This window comes from Dendrobium catenatum, unplaced genomic scaffold (assembly GCF_001605985.2).
Source record: "Dendrobium catenatum unplaced genomic scaffold, ASM160598v2 fragScaff_scaffold_1575, whole genome shotgun sequence".
NCBI lineage: Eukaryota > Viridiplantae > Streptophyta > Magnoliopsida > Asparagales > Orchidaceae > Dendrobium > Dendrobium catenatum.
This window is the reverse complement of record NW_021320037.1, coordinates 209,752-231,400: the sequence shown is the minus strand read 5'-3', so window position 1 is coordinate 231,400 and position 21,649 is coordinate 209,752. Positions and strand designations below refer to the sequence as shown.

The 21,649-nt window shown below is 34.2% G+C and overlaps 1 protein-coding gene across 1 annotated transcript; it reads right to left on the bottom strand.

Annotated features, from left to right (window-relative positions):
• Window positions 1-2,497: 2,497 nt before the first annotated feature.
• LOC110116457 lies at window positions 2,498-21,537 on the bottom strand. The gene is made up of 2 exons (XM_020850022.1): window positions 21,088-21,537; window positions 2,498-2,677 (listed from the first exon to the last, which is right to left on the bottom strand). Exons 1-2 carry the CDS (start codon window positions 21,535-21,537, stop codon window positions 2,498-2,500), a joined length of 630 nt encoding a protein of 209 aa, XP_020705681.1.
• Window positions 21,538-21,649: the final 112 nt, after the last annotated feature.

Here is a 21,649-nt window from a genome sequence, read left to right as displayed (position 1 = left end):
CATGGAAACTACGAACTTCAAAGAAATTCTATGGAATCGGCCAATCTGTGATGGCTGCTACCTTTTTGTCATCCATTTAAATGCCCTGACCGGAGATCACAAAGCCAAGAAAATGAACTGTAGCTACGCCAAATTCACATTTGTTGGTATTGATGATGAGCTGTTGCGTCTGCAAGGTTGTGAATAGAGTGGCGAGGTGCTCCAAATGTTGCGGCCAGGCTGTGCTATATACTAAGATATCGTCAAAATAAACGATACAAAACTTACCCAGAAAAGGTTTTAAAACCTCATTCATCATGCGCATGAATGTGGACAGTGCGTTGTAGAGACCGAATGGCATGACTTGCCACTCAAACAACCCTTGCGGCATTTTGAAAGCCATTTTCCATTCGTCGCCGGGACGAATACAGATTTGGTGGTATCCACTCCGTAAGTCCAATTTAGAAAAGATCGAAGCCCCTGACAACTGATCTAATAACTCGTCAACCCGTGGCACTGGAAAATGATATTTAACTGTTATTTTGTTGATAGCCCTACTATCAACGCACATCCGCCAAGTACCGTCTTTTTTTGGGACTAACAATATAGGAACAGTGCAGGGACTTACACTGGGTTGGATCAGCTGTTTCTCAAGTAATTTGTCCACCATGTCTTGTAGGATACCTTGCTCTTTCGGATTGAGTCGGTAATGAGGTAAATTCGGTAGGTTGGCGCCTGGAACAAAATCAATTCTGTGTTGAATGTTGCGGAGAGGTGGTAGTTCTGCTGGCAGATCACCTTGTGTAATAGTGGGATATCGCTGGAGGAGTTGCTTAATTTCATCTGGCGGGTTGTTGTCCACAACAGACGTAGTCTCTGTTATTAGCAGCGCATAGATAGGTGCTTGCTCTTTCCAGCATTGCAGCAGCTTGGAGCCCGAGACAACATGTAGGGCAATAGAACTAGACGAGCCAGGTAACACACTACTGCTATCATCGGAGCTAGGTAATAGACGTAAGCGACGACCCTTCCACTCGATCGTATATATATTAGCACGACAATCATATTGGGCTCCGGCGTCAAACTGCCAAGGTCTACCCAGAATAAGGTGACAAATGTCCATATCGACGACGTCGCAGACCACCTCGCATGCGTAGTGTTTGCCAATTGAAAAAATGAGGCGACAAGATTCTGTGACTGCGATTTCCACACCTTTTTTAACCCAACTTATCTTGTAAGGGTTTGTTCTCTTTGATGTTTTTAACTGCAGGTTTTGGACAACTGAATGAGAAACAACATTTTCTGTGCATCCACTATCAATGAGCAGCTCACACACTTTTCCCGTGATCATGCATCTGGTTCGAAATAGTGCGTGCCGTTGGGACTTCTGGTTCTGTCAAGGAGCTAATAAGAGCCGTTCTGCCTCTGTTGTTGAATCAATGTCGTCCGACCCGGTGTCGTCCCCTATCTCCTCAAAGTTCGCTTGTTTTCGTTGGGGGTATTCATTGGACTTATGACCCTGTTGAAAACAACAAAAACATTTAATAGTAGACGGCTTAGCATAAGGATTATCTCTACCAGGTGGCTTTATTTTTGGCTGACTGTGGGGCTCTGCCGTGGTGCCTGGAACAATGGCGGGATCGGATTTGAAACTGAGACTTGCGGTGACTTATCCGCCTGAGAGAAATTTTTGTTGTAATTTGATCTAGGCTCTGTCCAGTGTCTCCGATTGTAGGAAGCCTTAGGACGGTTTTGTTGCAACTCTGCTTTCATAGCAAAATTTACTACCTGAGCTAGTGACCAAACCGAATTCAATTCAAGTTTGTCCTGGATGCTTTCCATGAGGCCACCGATATATCGAGCTACCAATTAGTTTGCCGACTCGTTTAGGTTGTTTCTTGCGCTTAGTCGATTGAATTCTTCAGTGTACTCACTGACGGATCGGTTTCCTTGCTCGCAATGTTGATACCGCATATAAAGGATTTGTTCATAGTCAGTGGGTAAGAATTGTGTGCGCAAGAGTAGTCTCATATGGTTCCAATTTCGAATCGGACCCTTACCACCATGTTGTCTCAGCTGTAGAGTTTGAGCCCACCATGCACTAGCTCCCCCCTTCAATCTCCATGTAATCAAAAAAAATTTCAACAGCCTTTTCCCAATCAAGGTAATCCTCAATGTGTAAATGACCATCAAAAAACGGAATATCTAATTTAACTTTGAATTCTTGTTGACAGTACTGCCTCTGCCTATGAGGTTCACGGAATTCTGGATAAAAAGGATTACCGGATTCATCTTCTCCGGACTCCGCTGTCGGAACACCTCTATATAACTGATTCTCATCATCCGACTATGACAATTCTTTCATCATATCAGGTTCGTACTGCCATTGTTTCTCCATTGCCCTTTCCCTTTGTCGCCATGGCCTGTTCGCTGTCACCGGTAATTCAGGTCTGTGAATACGGGGTCGGGGTGGTCTCGCCTTAAGGAGATTGAACTCACGGCAAATTTCCACCGTCAATCAGTGCACGTCGGCGGCGAGATCATCGATTTGATGATTTTTGTTCTCCTGGTTTGCCCATAATGAATCGAGAGTCCGCGATTCTTCGGCTGCAGTTGCTTTGCCGCTATCCTCCATTCTCTTACTGGTTTCGGTAGGCTCTGATACCACTCTGATGTCGCTGCTGGATCCTTCGAAAACCTGGAAGAGAAAATCGCAAGCCAAAGCAAGGAATAGAGGAACGGAGCTGTATGCTCCTGATTCAGTATATTGATAATAAGTCTTAACACATAGTCTGCCTAGCTTTCTTCCTCCCTCTCCTATATGTAACTTTTTTCTATCTTTTAAAAAAAGTATAAAATACTATAAAAGTAAAAAGGCAGCATTAAGCAACTATTGGAGCAGTTAACGAAAAAGGGAAAACATGTAGTGGAGAGCGTATCTGGCCGTTGGTCCTGGTTGAGGTGTTCCGCTGGAGCAGCATAGCGCATCAGATTTTTTACACTGCAATCACAATGTTGTTTGATTATTGCTTCTCGCAACTTTTAACATTGTCGTTACCAGGTCCCAAGTCCTGGATGTGAAATTTGGAGGCATGACATGAATCCTTTAAGAGAAAAAAGGATTCATGTAAATTATAATGGCCCCACATAGTGGGATAAAAGCTTGATGTTATTATTGTTGTTGTCAAAAAGTTATATTCCCCATAGTAATTATATAACTATATTTATAAAAAGTTTTAGCCATCCTGAATAAACCTTATTAATGTGTCATATTATGCGAGTTGGTTGAGGTTTATGTTAGGTCAAATCAAATAAAATTATATTTATGTCTAAGTTGATATGAGGATTAGGTAGAGATCATACCCAAATTTGGAATTTAATAGGGTTAGATTTTAGTGGGATTAATCAGATAGAAAAATTTTAGGATTTGATAAAATGGTGATAATTTTATTAAAAAAAAATGGACAAATAAATACCACTATATTAGATCCATAAATTTTATATTGCTCAAATTAGCAAAAAAAAATTATTGCAGTTCAATTGGTTCTGGTGGTCCATCCAACATGTATCTACCTTTCCTATCTATGAGGATAATATATTGTTGGGACAATTTGAGGGCTAGACTCAGCTTCATTGATAATATAACGTTGCAATTGGTGTATGTATGAAAGCTAAAAAACATAGAATAAAGGCTAAACCTATGAGCATAAATATTCCAGTAAACAGAAACTGCACCAAGAACTCGTCGGTCGTGCTAGTCTCCATTAGGCACATGCTCGTTGCACACGCACGGATGCACCCTCTCGTAGGGACGCATGCACTCGCGGCTTTCATCATCTACTCGCCTACCCCTAGCACTCGCTCACACCACATGCTTGTCTTGCCTCAGTTCATGTGTCAGGGTGTTGACCAGGATTTGGGACGAGTCGGGTCAGGGTTCATATTTGTGACCCTTATGTATATTTGAGTCGGGATCAAGTTGGGTAATCAAGAGCAGGTCAGTTTCTGGTTGAACCCAACCCAAACCCAAACCCAAACCCAACTCAAAAACTCATTTTTAGACAAACTCACACATAATATAAGAAGTCTTAGTTGGTAGCCAAAACATTAAACCAACATACCAAAATAAAATATGTAATATCATATTCAAAATAATACATAAAAAATGCAAAATAAAATGTATTCTAGAGATTAAAATATATGTGTAAATAATACCATATAAGTAAAAGATATAATTAAAAAAAATTTAACATAGAGTTGTAATAAAATATCTTGAATGAAAAAAATGCAGATTCTCAGATAATCAGAAACATTAGCAAAGGCGAACCTAAAACTTCATAAAAAATGTGTAAGGAAATTGTGCGATGGAGTGGCCGAAAAACAGGAGGCAGGAAAACGTACGTGTTGGTGGTGGTAGGTTAAAAGATACCAGAGTGTAATCATTTTTTAATGGATTACGAAGCCGCGGTCAGCGCCTGATGCGGAGTGTTCTTCGCCGGGAAACGCAATTCTGAAACCAACTTTTTCTTTTAAGGCAAATTTATATGTATATTATATGTAAGTTTCGAATCTAAGATGTCTTAATTAGTAATTAAAGTTTTAAATTAATAAAAAATTATTCTGTGCTGAAGTGGAACCTCGTCCGGATGCCTAAGCCCTTAGCTCAGTACCGAGCGTCAGTACGTGGCTCATTCTGATTGGTATCCAGATTTAGAACTGTGTTCGACGTCCACACATAATAATCTCTCCAAGCCAACCAAGTTAAGATTGGATATATTATTGTTGTTTCCAAAATACTTTCGCGACTTTGAATAGAAGCTGGAGATTATGATTTAGTTTGGGAAGATTTTTTTATTGCTTCTTGGAGTAGCTTTCTATTTTTTTTTTATTAAAAAACTGATTTAAAAAACAGTAAAAAAACAATCCCTAATAAAGCTATATATACTATTTTAAAGGATAATTTTCACAGAATTTGATCTCATCGTTGTACTGTACTCTGTTGTATTTTTTTTTTTTTTGAAATTTTTTAATTAATTAAAAATAAATTTACACACATATCACAAGTGTAAATTTTAAATTCAAAATCTCTCAATGGATAGTCAAATCTTCTAACTCACAAATCAATATGAGATACATACAATTGGTGGGTTAACTTGAGCCTTTTTTTTAACCATGTGTAGCTCCTTTTTTTACCATTTATGATCCTTTTTATTAAACTATTTAAAGCTTAAGATTTTTTGTACTATATATTGATGTTTGTTATTCCCCTCTAATTTTGATATATCAAATTTAAAGGCTCTAGAAGTGGTGATTTAAGTCCACCACATAGAGAGCAGTGCTTGCAGCTAATTGAGCTAGCACTCTCCTTGTTCAAATAATTTGGGAGCCATTGTTATTGCCATAAACCTTCATTTAATAAGCTATTATTGGAGATGACTATTATTGGGTGCCAAAAACTTGATGTGGGCATGGGCTTGCATGTGTGTTTTGGCTTTTCTGCACCGGTGAGCAGTGTATGTATATGAATATGAATATGCTTAGGTTTTCTTTTATATGAAATTGCTCATTATATATGAAAGTATACGTGTCAATCAAGTAATAAAGTGATTGAGTGAGTGTAGATCCCAAGAGTAAGTGTTTTGCTAGATTGTAATCAAACCAATTACAATTTTATTTATTACAAATATGTTGTTTATCCTACTGAATGAGATTGAAGGGTTTTGAGTTTCTACCACTTATAGAGAATGCAAAAGATGGTACAAATATATAAAATATGTTTTGGACTAATGCTTGTTAAACAATAATGTTTTTTTTCTCTAATAAAACTCTTAAATACTAACGTGGATCATAGCATATACATCCCTAGATCTTTGTCGACCTTATAAGGTGAAAAGGGAGGTTCATGACCTTCCTAAAATTCTAGTATCTCCATAAAACCTACAAGGTTTAACATCGTATATCTAGACATGCCAATATTCCATTCTGATACTCATATATATTTATTCAAGTATTTCTCCATTGACATAATATATCACACCAAACATTAACTACATATATGACTATTATATGCATTAAATTAAGAATGAGAGATTTGAAAACATATTTAATTTTATTTATAACATAGGAGTCTATGTTAGTACTTACAATGTGCTCATATCATTAGCCCAAAACTCAGAAATTAGTTAGACATGGATAAATTAGAAAGCAAACATATTTTCAATCCACTCATAAAAGAAAAGATATAGGATAAGCAATAAGAAAAAAACTTTACTGGGGTAGTACCATTGACTTCTCCACACTCCTTCCTCCTCAATGTTAAGATTGTTGACATAAGGCATGATAAGATCTCCATTGAAAGTATCTTGCACATTCTTAGCCTCCATTAGACTTTAATCTAAGGGGGCACTAAAGAACTACATTGAAAATTATAGAACTCTATTGAAAGTGACACTACAGGAAAATCACTTATTACCGGCGGAATTTTCCGGCGGCTTTCCGGCGGTCAGTTTTTCGGCGGCTTTCCGGCGGATTTCCGGCGGTTTTTGACGGCTTATTTCCTACAAAATTTTCCGGTGGCTTTCCGACGGATTACCGGCGGCTTTCCGACGGCTAATTTCCCGGCAAAATTTTGCGACGGCTAATTTCCCGCAAAATTTTCCAGCAGACTTTTCCGGCGGCTTTCCGACGGATTACCGGCGGCTTTCCGGCGGCTTTTTAACGTTTCCGGCGGCTTTTAAAAATTTAATAAAAAAATGAATAAAATTTTAAACATTTAAATGATTTAACAAAAAATTATTAAAAGTTAAAATAACTATTAACTCTCCCTGGAAGCCCCCGCCTTATGCTGCTTCCCCTTTTTGGAAATCAATATGCAATACTGCCATTATTGCTAAGCACTGCTTCAAATTTAGAATTGTGAATTCTGCTCCTATTTCCCTTAAATGGGATCACTGGATTGGTGACAGGAACTTATGCGATCTTTTTGGTATTGAAAATATTGCCCCTATTCCTGACATTACAATATCTAATATTATATCTGATTCTGCGTGGGTCTTACCTGACTCTTTCTCTCCCAGCCTTTGTGCTGCTATCTCTGGTATATCTGGGATTGAGGGAGAGGGGCCCTGTCTACTTTGGTATGGCAAGATAAAGAGCAATTTTAAAAACTATCTGAAGGAATTTTATTCGGATATAATGAATTGCAGTTGGTACAACATGGTTTGGCATAAAAGAAATGCTTTGAAATATTTTGTTTTTGCTTGGATGGCAAATGTGGGTGGCCTCAAAACGGCTGATGCGCTTAGACTTAGGCATATTTTTGTTCTGTCTCTTTGTTGTCTCTGTCATTCATCTGATGAAACGGTTTCTCACCTTTACTTTGAATGCAACTACTCTTTCTCTATTCTCTCGGGTTTAATTTCTGGGTTGAGTACTTTTCTGTTAAAGCCCAACATCTTTCAGGTTTATGATTGGATTACTGGGCAATTTAACGGTAAGATGGAGACTTTAAATTTTTATAAATTGGCTGTCTCTGCTGTGATTTATTTTGTCTGGAAGAAGAGGAACAGTAGAAAATTTGATAAACACATCCAATGCCATGCCTCTTTATTATTGTTTATAAAGAGAGTTTTGTCGGAGAAAATTCTGAAATGGAGATACGCTATGGATTTATTAGAAAGGCTGTAACTGGCTTCTACTCGCTGCTGTTGGCTAATTCTTATGCAGTTATGCCCACCTGGACAATGATGAAACTCCCCTATCACTCCCTTGGACGGCCCATGGATCTTGGGCAACCAGGGCGGTGGTTGATCTGCATCCCTTACTTATTCCTTCTGAGTCCAGGTGTCACGGGCTTGGGAGTTCTTGACTTTTTGCTAGGGTCTTGGCTGGTGATGTTCTGGCATTCTGGAGGCTCTTTCACTGTTCGTTTTGCTGCTGCGTCAAACTCTTTTGGAGGGCTCTCATCCATCTCTGCTGCTCTACTGTGTCTGTTTGGGAAATCTCTAGCTCCTAGAAATTGCTTTGGTGATCAGTTTTTGCAGCTCACTTCTCTTGTGCTGATGCTCCTACCACATTTTGGTTATTTCAATTTTATTTTGTTGTTTTGGGTGGTATAATTGGCGTATAGTTGTTCTTTTTTATCTCTTTTTGCCTACTAAGTTTGTAGGCTGTTTTTGTTTTCTTGCTATTTCACATGTAACTTCTTCTTTTTATAGTAATAGATGGGCTTAGGCCCCAAATTTTCCCAAAAAAAAAAACTTCATAAAAAATGTGCAAGGAAATTGCGTGATGGAGTGGCCAAAAAAAAGGAGGCAGGAAAACGTGTTGGTGGTGGTAGGTTAAAAGATACCAATGTGTAATCATTTTTAAATGGATTACGAAGCCGCGGTCAGCGCCTGATGCGGAGTGTTCTTCACCGGGAAACGCAATTCTGAATACTTTTTTTTTTGCTTAAAAAGACATTGGAGTGATTAAGGCAAATTTACATGTATATTATATATATAAGCTTCAAATCTGAAATATTTTAATTAGTAACTAAAGTTTCAAATCAATAAAAAATTATTCTGTGCGGAAGCGATACCTTTTCCGGATGCCTAAGCCCTTAGCTCAGTACCTCAGTATTGCTGGGCTTGTTCCATTACAATGATACACTGACTCAGGATGTTTGTTGGATGAACTGATGTGTCTCTTTACAAAATTGGCATGGCTCCATATTTTTTCAACCTCTCCTCCACACTGTTGTAAAAGTTGAGCACTATGGTGCTTGAATGTGCAATCTGATGCTGTGTTATTGCAATAATTGTCACTCCGGTGCTTGAGACTTAGATGTTGTGGTGTGAATTTTTTATATTGCAATGCAGAACTTGGCTTCGTTGGAGTACTAAATTATTTACCATTTTTCTCAAGGCGTCAGCACTATTATTCCTTGGTAAGGAGCTGAGGCATTATAGATTTTGTGGTGTTGGTTTAACACTTATAAGTTTTTATTTTTTTCTAAGTATTTCATGTACAAATAACTAAAATAACATATTTTTAGTAAATTTAAATATAATAAATAATGTTTAATATACACATAACACCAATGAATATTTATCTATTGATAACCTAGAAGTCTCACCTCTAAATGTATCCAAAATCCAAATTTTTGTTTGAATACCACTGAAATAACTCTTTCATCACAACCCTAGGAGGATAACAATCAAGTTGATACTTTGACTACAAAGATCATATAAGCCCTATTTCAAATTTCCTTCAAGCATTTTGAATATAAAGCTCTCTATTCTTAATCCCTCGTTATTAAGCCTAGGAGCACCTCCCATAGTGAAGAGTGCCCCCCTCTCCACCATTTATATCGTAAGGATGAGTCGATGGTGATATTTAAGCTTATTGAGGCAGCTGTCAAAGATCAACTAGAGGCGATTCTTTCTTTTAACACCATAGTGACTAAATAAGTGTTGGTTCATGCCAAGCTGTCCTTCTCACTCTTGTTAGGTTCTTTAGGTAATGGGATTCTTTCATAAGGGGTGATCAAAGTGGAGACCTTGACCTGCCAACTCAGTATATATATATTTAACTAATAAAATTTTAGCATTAAGGCCAATACCTTTGGGTTGAATTATGTACTACCTTTTTCTTTTTCTTTATTATTATTATGTCCACTTTATATATACTCATGATGTAAATTATACGTAAGAAGAAGACCAAAATTTTTTATTTAACATTATGGTGAGTTAATTATTTATTCTTGAGTGGAAACTTTATTAATAATGCCTAGGAATGTGATGAGCTAGTGGTGATTTAAAATATGCCAATGCTATTTTTTTGTTACATGAGCCTTCTAGGGATATTTGTTTTATACAACACTTAGGCGATTTTGAAATATATTTCTGTGGTGATCACTTATGTTGATGAGTGAGAAAAAAATTAATCTTTTGTTGGAGTGATAATGAAAATATGGTAGAAATCTTAGCATTAGTTGTTGATGTGACTAGCACCATGATATTCATATCATATTTATTTCATATAAATACCCTTTAGTCTAGTCTATATATGTAACAAACTCTCAATTACAATTTTCTTCTCATACTTCCGAAGAAGGTGGAAATAACATTAGTGGATATTCTACACATGAGTACTATTACCTTAAAAATGTCAATTAATGAAAATCTTCAAGGGCCACACCCTTATATACTGACAACATACTCATTAGATATGGATATCCTAACATAATGTTGTGAGATCTACTTCTCTTCTAATCATTTCAAGTTGGGATTGTGGTTGCTATTCTGTCGAGAGTTCACTAAGTTCCTCAATTACAATAGACTCATCCCTATGTAGATACTCCTAACATAGTAATGGGTATGATCTCTTTCATTTCTTTTCAAGTCCATAAGCTTCCATGGATAATCACCCTGTTCTATCATGTATTTAGAGTGAAGGTGTTCAATGGTGGGTGCATGCAATTTTTCTCTGTGATAATATGAAGAAGCAGGTTAGAAATAAATTTAGGAACTAAAAAGCCAAATATATCTACATATATAACTCAATCAAATGGTTTAGGCTAATAAAATGGAAGTGGTCGCTGAACTGAATGAAGAGGAGATTGCATTGGTAGACTTCCTATATGTGAAGTGACTCATAGTGCGCCACCACTTCACTTATAGGCGCAGCTATAAAACTATATATGGTACAGATTCCAACTAGCATTAACATTTTACCAAAAATTGATAAGTATTTTTCTTGCTTAAACATGAATATCCTTTACAAATAGAGGGTATTTAGGGCTTCTCCTTTCCTAATGATCTTAAAGTACTAAAGTACTTTAGTGGATGTTCTCACCTAGGTGAGGAGGAAAGGGTGTTGAGAAAGAGGCATAAATATTAGCAAGTCCCCAAAAAGAACCTAAGAATAAGGAAAGTAAGGAAATATATTATCTTATTCACTCCAAAGAGTATGTGGCAAGGAGGCATTAGGAGAGTGCTAAGCCACAAACTCCTTTAAAGAAGAGGAGGGTGCTTATTCCCAAGTAATGAGCTAAGGAGGTGAGTCACTTGAGATCATTGGTGGTAGTGTTCGGCAAAGGAAATCAGACCACCTCTAAAATCAAAGATAAGGATGATGTGTTAAGCCACTCCTCAAAGGCATCATGCTCTAAAGAGTTGGCTACTGAAAATAAATGAGTGATTTTAATTTTTTTTTATCAAATGCAACATAGATAATAACACCATATCTCAAAAGATAAAAATGACATTCTATAAAAAAAGTTAAAAAAAAAAAAAGATTTACAATAAAATATCCACTTTCCCAAATATTTTTTTCTAACATAATGTGAATAAAATAGGATTTATTTTACTTAAAGGTGCATGTTCACTATAAATATAATCCCTTATGGTTAATTACAACCCATGAGAGATGAATCTCTTAAGAACACTCTTAATTAAAGTATTGATAAGTACTTTTTAAGATTTAAAAAGTTTAGAAAATGATGTGATTTTAACACTGATGTTGTCATGTTCCAAGTCGAAGATGAGAAAAGTGGAGAGTTATGTTAGGTAGTTGACAACCAATATAAACTAATTGAATAATTATGATATGAATCTTTTTATACATTGTGTTAATACTAGGGCATTCTCTTGAAGCAATATATTGTATGGCATGAATATAGCAACAAGTGTGAAATGGGCACTACACTAGTGCTTGGGTGCAGTGTTAAATATGCAAAGAGTTTCAAATCATGGATGGATGTGAGCAAAGAAGTTAGTCTATAAAACTAAAATTTGGATATGAACTTGGAATATATGTTTCCTTATAGGCAAATTAATAAAATTAATAGATGTTATGGTTCATAGGAAGATAAATATTTGATGCATTTAGGAAACTTAATGGGTTGGAGAGAATGCTAATGAAAGTGATAGTTTAGGATTTAAACTATAGTATTCTGGTTGGTAGGAATCTTATTAGAAATAGTATATGTGTGATTATAAATAAGAGTTTGAAGGATAATATTATAAAAATTAATATAATTGGAGATAGAATAATAGCTTTAAAAATTATTGTTGATTCTAAGATTATTAATATTATAATTGCTTATATTTCTCAAGTATGTTTGGATATGTGTTCAAAAATAAAATTTTGGACTGACTTAAAAGAATTATTATAAAAGATATATCTTCAAGAAAGAGTTTGCATTAGAGGAGATTTAAATAGATATGTTTGAAGAGCATTAAATGATTTTAAAAACAAACATGGTGGCAAAATAGTTGGAGCGACTAATGAAGTGGTAAAACTATATTAATTTTTTTTAGCATATGATTTTGTAAATGTTAATACCTTATTTAAAAAAGAGATGAGCATCTCATCACTTATAAGAATGAATATAGTAAAACTCAGATTGCTTATTTTCTTGTAAGACAAATAGATCATTTATATTACAAATATTCTAAAGTTATTCCGAGTGAAAGATTATTTACATAATATTGTGTATTAGCTTTGGACTTTAAGATGAAGGGGAGGAAAATAAAAAATAAAGTAAAATATTATTCTAGAATTAGATGGGGGCATTTAAATAATATTAACTAAAATATTTTTTAGAGTAATACTCTTTATTTTAAGATTTTGTCTGTACATTAGGAAGCTGATGTTATGTAGGAAAAATAGTTGGTGATATTAATAATGTTGTAAAAGATGAGCTTTTAGTATTAAAGAAAAAAACTCATAATAGTAAAAAATAATTGGTGTTCAAATCAAAATGTGTAAAAAAAGATTTGTTATAAAAATTGCTTTAGATATAAAAATTCAAATAATTAGGAAATATAAAAAGATGCACGTAAAGAGTCTACGAAAGCAATATATGCGAAGCAAAGATTTTAATTTTAATGATTTCTATAATAGAGACATTTCTCTTCTATCTCTAATAAGTTTTAGGTCTTGGAATTCCCTCATTTTGAAACCATAAAAGCCAAAAGTCCAAGTGAAAAATTTTGACTGTATTCACAGCACCATTTCGTATCCATCTCATTTTGCAAGGAATTTGAACATCACTCATGTTCAACCCTTCGAAAGGCATCTACCTCATTCCTAACATCTTTTAAAGGCCTTTCAAACCCTAAACAATGACCCAACAATGATCAAACCCTAGGCCGCACCAACGAGTTTGTTTCATAAATAGAAATTTCACAATAAGAACAATTGTGAATACCTATTTCTATAAAATAAAATAAATGAAGAATTCCATATTGGTGACATTAATCCAAAAAAAAAATCTTGAATTTACTTTTTTATCATAATATGTGCCTTTCAAAATCTTTTATGATGGTATATTTTCTTTGTTTTTCATTTTGTGCCAAATGTAAACCTTTAAAATAAAAAAAAAAAGGCTGAAAAGACTATTTTCAAATGGAGACTATTTCTACAGTCAAAATGTTATATTGACAATTATAAAGTTGACAAAAACAAATCTCATGACATCTGCATACAATTTCATTAGTAGATGTGATTTATTTGTTTTATTAATATTATTTTAATTATAAGTGCTTAATCAATATTGTCATATTTTGCTTATATTAAAATTTGAATGCAATATTTAGGCTTCGTTTGGGATGGCTTTCTTATTGCTTTTTCAAGCAGCTTTTTAGTATAAAATTAAGGCTTCGTTTGAGACGATTTTTCTTACTATTTTTTAAAACAACTTTATAGTTTAAAATTTTTTGAACTAGAATTTTTGGTACTTGAAAGCTGCTTTAGAAAGCATTAAGAAAGCTCCCCCTAATGAAGCCTAAGTTTTTTTTTGCTAAAAAACTGCTTTAAGAAGCTGTAAGAAAGTCGTCCCAAATGAAGCTTAATGTGTATAATATTTTAAAATTGCATCTAATTAAACACTTAACACCTGACATATAATAATAGTAAAATCTAATGCAAATCAACTTCCAAATGATTGTTATTATAAGTTATTTTCATAACAGCTTTCAAAAAAGCTATTCTTTTCACAACAACTTTATAAAAATTACAGCCGTTTCAAAGGGGTTCTTATTCTTAAAATATGTCCTTCATGGTAATTTAAGAAATCATAAATTTAATAGAATAGTCCCATTTAAATAAACTAATTATTTTAATATATGAAATAATTATGTCAAAATATTTTTCCACAAAACACATCATAATGGAATATAAAGCGTCTAATAGTTTAAGTAGAATTTCAAAAATGTGAAGCTCATCTTGAAATATTTTACATCCAAATATGTTTACACATTTATTTCCTTAATAAATATAAATTAAAACTATTATACAATTTAAAATTTTTATACATCACATTTAAATTTATGATTTTATTTGAGATAGCTTTCTTACTACTTTCTAAAGCAACTTTCTAGTTAAAAAAATTTAGTTCAAAAAATTTTTGCATCCAAGGAAAGAAACTTGAAGGCCCCAAAATCAGGGAAAATTATTATGTCCGGACACCAGACATAGAGATTCGTCAGGACATCCACTAAAAATTTGACATGTGGAATGTACACGTGTTCACGGAATTTTAAGTCAGTCGCACTAAAAGCGCAAGTAAAGCACAGTGAAAGCGCGGTCAAAGCGAAGTCAAAAGCACAGTCAAAATGCAGTTAAAGTGCAATTAAAGTACAATCAAAGTGCAATCCACGTGGCAAATTTTTATTAGATATCCGGACCTATTTCTAAGTCCGATGTCCGGACCTAATAATTTTCCCAAAACCAGAACAGACTCCACCAGAATCAGAGAGGCCAAGGAGCCCGAGCAAAATACCCAAAATGAGAAACCAGTCAACATTTAAATAAAGAAATATAGAAAAAATAAAGAAAGCCAGCAAACAAAGGGCATGTAAGTGAGGAAAAAGTTATGGAGATCTAGGCATCTTCCATTGCTTTGCTCTGCGACAGCTTTTTGTTGTGGAGGTCCCCATAGACTAAAGGTTGTCCCGTTTCCCTTCGCAATAATAATTTATTGGGGAAACCGTTTCTTTTCCCTTTATTTTATGTTTGAGAAGTTTGTTGCATCATATAAGTGTGAAAATATTTTTGCAGTTATTTGTTATTATTTGAATTAACATAATTTGAAAATGGATCACAATCATAGTCATTTTTTGAGACCATATATAGTACTAAAAATGCAGGATTGACAAATGATTTTAGAATATTGTCTTTTGAGAATATGATTTGTCTTTAAGTCAATTGTTTTTAAGGGAGGTTTGATTTATCAAATTGAAGGCTAAGGGAGTCAAATAATGACACGATATGATAAGTGGACTAAAAAAATTAGGATATGGGTTGACTCGTTTGGCAAACGGGTCAAATTTGTGTATGATTTTTTACCCATTTTAGGAAACTCCAAAAATCAGGATTCTTGTTCGATCGGGTCAACCTGGAAACCTGTAATCAACCCGTAAATATCTGCATTCCAAACCCCCGCGCTCGCACCATGCCTGCTAACTCTGCCTACACCACATCACACTCATAGTTCGCCTGCGGTGCGGCTTGCCTTGCCCTCGGCTGCCAGTGGCAGCATCATACCCGCGCTCACTTCGTACTCGCACCTGTACTTGCATCACACTCGCACCCGCGCTCGGCCTCGCCCTCGTCCACTTGCACTCGGAACTGCTTAGCCACTCTCTCCTCGGCATCTTGCTGCTAGCACTCGATGATCGCCTTCTTTATGGTTGCCCAAGTCAGCATGTCAGGTTGGGTCGACCCAGAATTGGGGTCAGGTCCGGTTCAAATTCTTGACCCATTTGTGTAATCGGGCTGGATTCATGTTAGATCATTTTAGGGTGGGTCAGTTTTGGGTTGGACCCGAACCCGACCCGAAGTCAGTTTTGAGTTGGACGTGATTCAAAAAAGCTATTCTTTTCACAACAACTTTATAAAAATTACAGCCGTACCAAAGGGGTTCTTATTCTTAAAATATGTCCTTCACAGTAATTTAAGAAATCATAAATTTAATAGAATAGTCCCATTTAAATAAACTAATTATTTTAATATATGAAATAATTTTGTCAAAATATTTTTCTACAAAACGCATCATAATGGAATATAAAGCGTCTAATAGTTTAAGTAGAATTTCAAAAATGTTAAACTCATCTTGAAATATTTTACATCCAATTATGTTTACACATTTATTTCTTTAATAAATATAAAATAAAACTATTATACAATTTAAAATTTTTATACATCACATTTAAATTTATGATTTTGTTTGGAATAGCTTTCTTATTGTTCTAAAGCAATTTTCTAATTAAAAAAATTTAGTTCAAAAAGTTTTTGCATCCAAAGAAAGAAACTTGAAGGTCCCAAAACCAGGGAAAATTATTAGGTCTGGACACCGGACTTAGAAATACGTTCGGACACCCACTAAAAATTTGACATGTGGAATGCACATGTGTCCGCGGAATTTTAAGTCAATCACGTCAAAAGAGCAGGTAAAACGCAGTCAAAAGCACAGTCATAGCACAGTCAAAGTGCAATCCACGTGGCAAATTTTTATTGGATATCCGGACCTATTTCTAGGACTGGTGTCCGGACCTAATAATTTTCCCAAAACCAGACCAAGACCCCACCAGAATCAGAGAGGCCAAGGAGTCCCGAGCAAAATACCCAAAATGAGAAACCAGTCAACATTTAAATAAAGAAATATAGGAAAAAAAATAAAGAAAGCCAGCAAAGGGCATGTAATGTAAGTGAGGAAAAAGTTATGGGGATCTAGGCATCTTCCATTGCTTTGCTCTGCGACAGCTTTTTGTTATGGAGGTCCCCATAGACTAAAAGTTGTCCCGTTTCCCTTCGCAATAATAATTTATTGGGGAAACCGTTTCTTTTCCCATTGTTTTATGATTGAGAAGTTTTTTGCATCATATAACTGTGAAAATATTTTTGCAGTTATTTGCTATTATTTGAATTAAAATATAACATAATTTGAAATTGGATCACAATCATAGTCATTTTTTGAGACCATATATAGTACTAAAAATGCAGGATTGGCAACTGATTTTAGAATTTTGTCTTTTGAGAATATGCTTTGTCTTTAAGTCAATGATTTTAAAGGGATGTTTGATTTATCAAATTGAATGTTAGGGGTGTCAAATAATGACACGATTCGATAACCCGACTTTAAAATAACCAGAAAAATTCAAGTTTGATCGACTCGTTTAGCAAATGGGACGGATTTGGGTCTGATTTTTACCCGTTTTAAGATTCAAGTTGTGTCCGGGTCAATCCTGTAACCTGAATTCAAACCGGATATGCCCGCATCCCGAACCGCCCACGCCTGCTAGCCCTACCTGCAACACATCACACTCACGGCTTGTCTGTGGTGTGGCCTACCTTGCCCTCGGGCACTTGTGCTCGACCCCTCGCTCGAACTGGCAGCCTCACTCGCGTTCACTTCGTACACGCACCAGTGCTCGCAACACGCTCACATCTGACCCAATGTTTGAAACGGTTTAAAAAATGAAATCCGAACCCGACCCGTCTAACAAACAGGTTGACATGAACTACGAAATTCTCGATTCGGCGTCGGGTTCGTATTGAGTTAAGTATCAACACACCTTGGGTGACTTGAACATGGGAGCAAGTTGCCCAAGCATTGGGCTCATAGCTCCTAATTTTTTTTAATATTCGCATTTAAATATGCTCCCTTAAAAAAATGCCGAAAAAAACATAATCTAGGTTATAGGTAAAATGTTACACAAACTCAATTGAACTAGTGGAAGGAAAGCTTTGGCAAGCATTCACTCTATAATTCTTTTAGAGCTTTTCAAGAAGGTGGTGTATCCTCAAATGTCTTAAGGGTCTGATTAGGGAACAATCGAATCATTCCAAGCTTATGATGAACAACCACTCATTAGAAATATTTCATCCAGTAAGTTAGCCTAGTTCAAGCTAAGACAATCAAATTCACGGTTAAAACACCTACTAAATTCTTTGCAGCAGTTTAGGAACTACTACAAATATGTTGCATTTGCATTCACTAGAAAGACTTTCACAGTGATTTCATGATCGTGATAGATGCGACTACAATGTTTGGCTTACCAGTAAAAATTGGCTAATAAGAAATTCTTATGTGTCAAGTATTGGGCACCTAAGAAAGTTCTGATAAATTTCATATTTTTTTATGGGCTCATGATAATAAAGTGGAAGTTCATACAGATGTAATGAATTTTTCAGCAAAAATTGACCGATGTATTTTGTATCACTATAGATTTTAAAAAACTTAAATTTATATTAGAATTAGTATAATTCAAAACATTATGCATGTAACATTAATCTCAATATAAAACAAGAGCTTTAAAGCTCATTATAATATAAAACATATAAAATTATGCTGACATAATTTAGTTTTCACTTTCATGATTTTTAAGGTTTGGTTTTGGAAGGCTTTCTTATTGCTTCTTAAAGTAATTTTTTAGTATAAAAATTAAAAATTTTATATTAAAAACTGCTTCAAGAAACAATAATATATTCGCTTCGTTTGGGACGGCTTTTATACTACTTCTTAAAGCAGCTTTTTAGTATAAAAATTAAAATTTTTATATTAAAAAGCTGCTTTAAGAAATAGCAAGAAAGTTGTCCCAAACGAAATCTAAGGCTTTGTTTGGGACAGCTTTCTTCATGCTTTTTAAAACAGCTTCTTAGTATAAAAATTACAAATTTTGTATTAGAAAACAGTTTTAAGAAGCAATAAGAAAATCGTCCCAAACAAAACCTAAGTCAAAATAAACTCCGTTGAACTTTCAAAATCCTATATATAACTCCAAATGAAGTATGGCATTTTTTTTCCTATAATCTGGGCTTAAATTTCGGATATGAGCATGACATAAACCTACTTAGCTTAAAATAAGGAGGAATGTGGCCAAATCGAAGTGGAAGGTGGTGTTAAATTGCAATATTTTAAAATTTTGTTTGGCAATGAATAAATTGCTCGTTCAAACATTCAAACCCTGAGAAGATAGCAAGCTCTAATCATTGGCTACACAATCCAGTAAACGTTAAGTGTTTATGAGGCTTGTATTGTTTTTAGTGCTATTAGTCTTTAGTCATAAGTTCATTAGAATCTCATTATTCCATTTGTGTTTTCGCATTTTATTTTGACCACATCTGACTGTTCTATATATATATTTGAAAGTTATGAATTTAGGTATCATTTGAGACTAACTTTCTTAATATTTCTTAAAGCAACATTTTGGTATAAAAATAAAATAATTGTACTAAAAAGCTGTTTTAAGAAACAACAAAGAGATAATACAAACAAAGAGATAATTTTGGCTACTAACTAAGAGGTATTAGATTTCAATCTTACGTATGTAATGTGCGTGTGAGTTTGCATTAATTGGCCTAAATGTTAAAAAAAATATATGTTGCAAGAATGCTAGCTCATTCATTATGATCAAATTTGTGATCGATAATTAGGATTTGTCGCAAACATCTAGTAAATCTACTCATTCTTTTCCCGAGTCCCTCTCTCTCTCTCTCCTCTGTGTAATAAACCATCTTCGCCATGATATTTTGATTGAAGTATTTTACTTACATGATTTTTTTCGTCATTTTTTAGCACCGGTGAAAATCCTTAAGGAATTTGTACTTATCGGTACAAGTGATGATTTCAGGACCTTCAGATGTCCGTTTTACAAACCGATTTCATCAATATTTTTTAAATAACATGATTTATTTTATGAATATTTTTCTGTAATTTTTTTAATTCTAAAATAATTTATTTGAATTTAATACTATAGAATTGATTTAATTAATTATTAAATGAATATTATATTATTATATTATATAAATATCTTAGGGCATTAAAAAGTTGTTTTAAAACCTTTTCCCATTTCTCTTTTCCGCAAGAGAGAGAGCCTTAAGGGAAAAGTGAGAGAAAGAGAAAGAGAAAGAAAAGGGAAATTTGGATTTGGAGGCCTCCGTGTGACTTTCGTCCTTCGGGCCAGTTGAAAGATTTTCTCGTCTCACTGTAAGGAATACATACCCTATTTTTTATTTCAAATATTTTATGTTTTTGATATTTTTTTCGCTCAAATTTGTATTTTTGTTAAAATGTGCATAACTTTGTATTGACAAAACTTTCACATCACAATTTTTTGTATGTTATAGAGATTATGATTATGAGTATTTTGAGTATTTATTTGAGATTTTTTATAGGGTGATTTTAAAAATACAGTGATTTTTTTCTACTCCAAAATTTATTTTGACCTCTAAAGATAATAGTGTAGTACAATAAAAGTCTTAAAATATCATTTTATACAATCCATGATAATTTGATAATTTTCTTAAAATATGCATTTCTACCTAATAGGATTCTTTGTTGTATACATTTATGACATTTTGGCATCTTCTTAATTAAGCTCAATTATGTACTATTTGTTGCAATGCATTAAAATGGATATGAATATGTGCTTTAGTAATAGATGATAGCTATTCCTATTATAGTATTCTGAAAATAATGTATGTACTTGAAATATAAAAGTAAAGACTGGTTGACCCGTTGGTTAGAGACTGATTAATCTGTACAGGATGGTGGGCTGATGAGCTTTCATTTAAATATTATGGTTTGATGTTATCCTATACTAATTCACGTGATACACTGATTGAAAATTATAAGGAGGTCATTACTATGCTGATGGGCAAAGGGTGACGACTCTATTTACTGAGCCAATAGTTAATAACATTGAAAAACACAGTGATAATCAGGACTTCTTACTTATTTAGTGTGACTACTGAAATGCATATTTTTGAGATATTATTTTTATTACTGTATGAATTTTTGCTACTACATAGATTTATTGTTATTGCATTACTATACTGCTTTTGTCATTGGATTAATATTGTTACTAATATAGATACTGATATTATTTGATACTACTGATTCACTGTATTGATATTAAGCATGAACCAGCCTTTCATCTTAGGGGGGGCAAAATTTTCTTAGTAATAGACTAATATAAAAAAAAGAGGACATAAGTCAAAATGAAATCTTGTATTCCATTATAATAGGAAAATTGAAAATCATTACAATTTTATCAATCTATTTTGCATTTTTTGATAATATTGGATAACATCTTCATTGGGAATCAAATCAAATACATCTTTTTCAATGTAAGGCACAAGACAATCGTTGAGCCAATCATCACCCATCCTACTACGCAATCGATGTTTGATAATTTTCATAGCTAAAAATGCTCTCTCCACCGTAATAGTAGAAACTGGTAAGGTTAATGCTAAAGTAATAAGTTTGTAAACCAAAGGATACACATCATTCTTCTTGAACTTAACAATCTGCTTTGCAAGATTAACAATGCTTCTTAGAGAGGAGAACTCTTCACTGGTCCGCATATCGATGATGTACATTGCTAATTGATTTTTAAGAGCAATAACCTCAATTATAGAAAAATCGCTTGGATATAGCTCTGCTAGACATATCAATTTCCTTTCATCATAAGCACGAAAAGAATCACTTGGGTTTAAGCATGACATACACAAAAGTAACTCAGCACTTGATTCAGAAAAGCGATTGTTTAGCTCTTGAAGTTGCATGTCAACTACTGTATAAAATAAATCAATACGATAATGATGTAGATTTATTTTATCTTCACCTCCTCTTACTAATCTACGACGAGTTTTATATGTTTCATTCATGTTTGGAACA

Coding starts and splice junctions, on each gene's coding strand:
- LOC110116457 (XM_020850022.1), bottom strand. CDS start 21,537: ATGCAACTTCAAGAGCTAAACAATCGCTTTTCTGAATCAAGTGCTGAG. Junction 2,678..21,087: donor TGCCTTACATTGAAAAAGAT/GTATTTGATTTG, acceptor TTTCTCTTCCAG/GTTTTCGAAGGATCCAGCAG.